Source organism: Brachyhypopomus gauderio, chromosome 20 (assembly GCF_052324685.1).
Source record: "Brachyhypopomus gauderio isolate BG-103 chromosome 20, BGAUD_0.2, whole genome shotgun sequence".
NCBI lineage: Eukaryota > Metazoa > Chordata > Actinopteri > Gymnotiformes > Hypopomidae > Brachyhypopomus > Brachyhypopomus gauderio.
In genome coordinates, this window is record NC_135230.1 from 797,501 (window position 1) to 802,500 (window position 5,000).

General features: G+C 41.0%; 1 protein-coding gene across 3 annotated transcripts in view; it reads left to right on the plus strand.

The window, feature by feature from the left end:
• Positions 1-5,000, plus strand: part of LOC143484035 (acyl-CoA dehydrogenase family member 11) — a 32,445-nt gene that overhangs the window by 22,724 nt on the left and 4,721 nt on the right. For all 3 annotated transcript variants that reach the window (XM_076982476.1, XM_076982474.1, XM_076982475.1), the window contains exons 12-13: positions 88-195; positions 4,381-4,546. In XM_076982476.1, the coding sequence (XP_076838591.1) occupies positions 88-195; positions 4,381-4,546 (274 nt within the window). The remainder of the gene's footprint in view (positions 1-87; positions 196-4,380; positions 4,547-5,000) is intronic.

Sequence of the window (5,000 nt, forward strand, 5' to 3'; positions counted from 1 at the left end):
CACCACTAATTGTTTTTCTCTTTGTGTGTGTGTGTGTGTGTGTGTGTGTGTGTGTGTGTGTGTGTGTGTGTGTGTGTGTGTCTCTAGGTTCTCAGTATATGGGAAGGCACCACTAATGTTCTCTCCCTGGATGTTCTCCGCTCAATTTCTAAATCCTCAGGCCTTGTGCTCGAAGCATTCTTCTCGGACGTGAAAGTGAGAACGCGTGCACACACACACACACACACACACACACACACACACACACACACACACACACAAACACAAACACACGTACAGATGTTATCAGAACACAGATATTACAGACAAAATTACGAAACCAGTATAAGGGAGCTAGAGAGGGGTGAGTCTTTGAAACCTGTGTGTGTGTGTGTGTGGGTGTGTGTGTGTGTGTGTGTGGGTGTGTGTGTGTGTGTGTGTGCTTATAAGTTTAAAGAATGTTCATTCTCTGTTTATTCATTTTTTTTATTTTAAAGTTTACCAGAGGCCGACACACGTGATCAGAGTGTCTCTCCTGTAACTGCGGTGGAGTACCTTACTTATGGTGTTTACTGAAACCAGTGGTTCTTCTCAGAGCTCCCTCCTTATTGTCGGTGGGACAGCCTTGACCTTTCAGACTAGCCTGGCCTCATGGGAGGAGACATTGAAGTTCTGTCCAGTGGAAGGTAGCAGTAGTTACAGGACCTTCTATGTCCTGTCCTGCTGTAACAGAGACGGTAGACTCAACTCCATGGAAAGAGTTCTGGACCTTGTGCCCCTCCACAATTGAATAATAATTGACCCTCTGGTAAACTAAAAACTGTATTAATAAACAGACGTGTTTTTTTTTGTTTTTTTTTTGCTGCAGTGGATTTAACATTTCCAGGCCCATCTACAGTCCAAATATCAAAATGCTAAGTTAACTCTAAATGTGAAAACTGCTAAATCTTTGAATACATGTCTTAATGCTAAATACACATTAATGTAATGACTGATTAACGGTTAGCCCTGTTATTCTAGAGCTCAATCAGGCATGTCATTATTTGATGCTAATTACATTTAGTGTTCAGCATTTAGCAGCTCTTTCCTCATAGTAATACACAGGAACCCACTGGGAATAATCGTTATGTTTCAGTTTGGTTCTCTTGTGTAATTCTTAAATATGTAGTAACAGAGTATAAAATCTACATGCTAAATTGGTTAGGGTTAGAGTATTTGAAGAATATTTGTGTTGGCAGGCAGATGGTATTAGTGATAAGCTGCAATTTATGGTACACTGTGTTAGCTGTGAGCTAGTGGTACCCTGATGTTAGCTGTGAGATAAGAATTATATAGAAAACATGTATATAAATACAAAAGATGACACACAAAGATAATGATTATTTTTGTATTCCCATCAATTTTTTTTTTGTTAGCTGTAAGATGGTGGTATACTGGTGTTAGCTGTAAGATGGTGGTATACTGGTGTTAGCTGTAAGATGGTGGTACACTGGTGTTAGCTATAAGATGGTGGGACACTGGTGTTAGCTGTAAGATGGTGGGACACTGGTGTTAGCTGTAAGATGGTGATACACTTGTATTAGCTGTGATATTGTGGTATACTGGTGTTAACTAAGATGGTGGTAAACTGGTCTTAGCTGTAAGATGGTGGTATACTGGTCTTAGCTGTAAGATGGTGGTACACTGGTGTTAGCTGTAAGATACTGCAAGTGTGTGCAGTAAACTGCTATTAGTACATAGATTGCTTTTACTTGCAATAGACTGCGTTAGCTGATGGTGTTAGCAGTGGTCATAAGTGCTAGGCTAACCATTAATATTAGTGGTAGTTATAAGTGCTAGACTAGCTGCTAATGAGGTAGAGGTAGTCATAAGTGCTAGGCTTAATGCTAGTGTTAGTGGTCATCATAGATACTAAAAAGTAGTAATAACCAGCAGTAATAAGACCTAGTCTAGCTGCTGGTGTTAGTGCTATTAAGAATCTAGCTGTTGGTGTTAGCGGTAGTAAGAGGTAAGCTGCTAGTGTTAGTGGTAGTAAGAGCTAGTCTAGCTAATAGTGTTAGCTATTACCAAACGTCCGTGTTTCCCAGGACATGTCCGTATTTCACGTCATGTCCCGGGCGTCCCGAGTTTTTTTGTCCTGGTTTTTAAATTACCTTCATTGAAATATCATTTGTTGGAGTTTTGTTGTTGACTTTTACTGAAAAGCATTAATAATAAACCAACTCTAAATATCATGTTATTGTAGGATTATGTGGGCCTATGTTAAGTGAGTGCATGCCACAGTATATGTTAAAATAAAATAATATAAAATAAAAGTCTAGCTGATAGTGTTAGTGGTAGTGCTATCTGTTAGCACGTGGCTGTAAAGAGAATAATGTAAAAGGTTAACATGGGGCTTCTGTAAGGAGAATAATGTAACAGGTTAACATGTGGCTGTAAGGAGAATAATGTAACAGGTTAATAATGTAACAGGTTAACATGTAGCTGTGAGGAGAATAATGTAACAGGTTAACGTGTGGCTGTGAGGAGAATAATGTAACAGGTTAACATGTGGCTGTAAGGAGAATAATGTAACAGGTTAACATGTAGCTGTGAGGAGAATAATGTAACAGGTTAACATGTGGCTGTAAGGAGAATAATGTAACAGGTTAACGTGTGGCTGTGAGGAGAATAATGTAACAGGTTAATAATGTAACAGGTTAATAATGTAACAGGTTAACATGTGGCTGTGAGGAGAATAATGTAACAGATTAACGTGTGGCTGTAAGGAGAATAATGTAACAGGTTAACGTGTGGCTGTAAGGAGAATAATGTAACAGGTTAACGTGTGGCTGTGAGGAGAATAATGTAACAGGTTAATAATGTAACAGGTTAACATGTGGCTGTGAGGAGAATAATGTAACAGGTTAATAATGTAACAGGTTAACATGTGGCTGTGAGGAGAATAATGTAACAGGTTAATAATGTAACAGGTTAACATGTGGCTGTGAGGAGAATAATGTAACAGGTTAACGTGTGGCTGTAAGGAGAATAATGTAACAGGTTAACATGTGGCTGTGAGGAGAATAATGTAACAGGTTAACATGTAGCTGTAAGGAGAATAATGTAACAGGTTAACGTGTGGCTGTAAGGAGAATAATATAACAGGTTAACATGTGGCTGTGAGGAGAATAATGTAACAGGTTAACGTGTGGCTGTGAGGAGAATAATGTAACAGGTTAATAATGTAACAGGTTAACATGTGGCTGTGCGGAGAATAATGTAACAGGTTAATAATGTAACAGGTTAACATGTGGCTGTGAGGAGAATAATGTAACAGGTTAATAATGTAACAGGTTAACATGTGGTTGTGAGGAGAATAATGTAACAGGTTAATAATGTAACAGGTTAACATGTGGCTGTGAGGAGAATAATGTAACAAGTTAATAATGTAACAGGTTAACATGTGGCTGTGAGGAGAATAATGTAACAGGTTAATAATGTAACAGGTTAATAATGTAAGGTTAACATGTGGCTGTGAGGAGAATAATGTAACAGGTTAATAATGTAACAGGTTAATAATGTAACAGGTTAACATGTGGCTGTGAGGAGAATAATGTAACAGGTTAATAATGTAACAGGTTAACGTGTTAATAATGTAACAGGTTAACATATGCTAGGGTTACAGCACTGAGTCATTAATTAAAGGATCTCCAGACATTTTGCTCCACTCTGTGTTCTCTCCAGCCACAGTACTTTTACATTTAATGAACTGTGAAGTTCATTCTGTATTGACTACAGGGTGCCTGCTTACCACTCCATAACAAGTGTGTGTGTGTGTGTGTGTGTGTGTGTGTGTGTGTGTGTGTGTGTGTGTGTGTGTGTGTCTGTGTCTGTGAGGGGAGTGTATTGGTGTTTGTGTGTATGTGTTTGTGTGTGTGGAAATGTATGCGCGTGAGTGCAGGTGTGTGTGTGTGTGTGTGTATGTGTTGTTGGGGGTGGTGTGTGTATCTGTATGTTTGTGTGTGTTTGTGTATTTTACTGTGTGTGTGTATGTGTTGTTGGGGGTGGTGTGTGTATCTGTATGTTTGTGTGTGTTTTGTATTTGTTGGTGGTGTTGGGGGTAGTGTGTGTATCTGTATGTTTGTGTTTTGTATTTGTTGGTGGTGTTGGGGGTGGTGTGTGTATCTGTATGTTTGTGTGTGTTTTGTATTTGTTGGTGGTGTTGGGGGTGGTGTGTGTATCTATGTTTGTGTGTGTTTTGTATTTGTTGGTGGTGTTGGGTGTTAGGTTGGTGTTGGCAGAGTTAACATGCTATATGAGTGCAGAAGAATTTAAAATGTTCTAAAAATGTGTGTGTGTGTGTGTGTGTGTGTGTGTGTGTGTGTGTGTGTGTGTGTGTGTGTGTGTGCATCCCTGTAGGAGCGTCTACATGTTGCCAGCCCTGCTCTGGGTCCTGTGGTATTGCGCATCGGGGCGTCTCTCTCCAGCCTGGCTCAGTTCATCCACACTGCAGCGTCTCGGCCCCCAGCCAGCCTGGAACTCGCAGCACGGGACCTAGCATACAGCCTGGCCCGCATTTACATGGGTAACACACACACACACACACACACACACACACACACACACGTACACGTACACGTAGCATACAGCCTGGCCCGCATTTACATGGGTAACACACACACACACACACACACACACACACACACACACACACACACACACACACACACACACGTACACGTAGCATACAGCCTGGCCCACATTTACATGGGTAGCACACACACACACACACACACACACACACACACGTACACGTAGCATACAGCCTGGCCCGCATTTACATGGGTAACACACACACACACACACACACACACGTACACGTAGCATACAGCCTGGCCCGCATTTACATGGGTAACACACACACACACACACACACGTACACGTAGCATACAGCCTGGCCCGCATTTACATGGGTAACACACACACACACACACACACACACACACACACACACGTACACGTAGCATACAGCCTGGCCC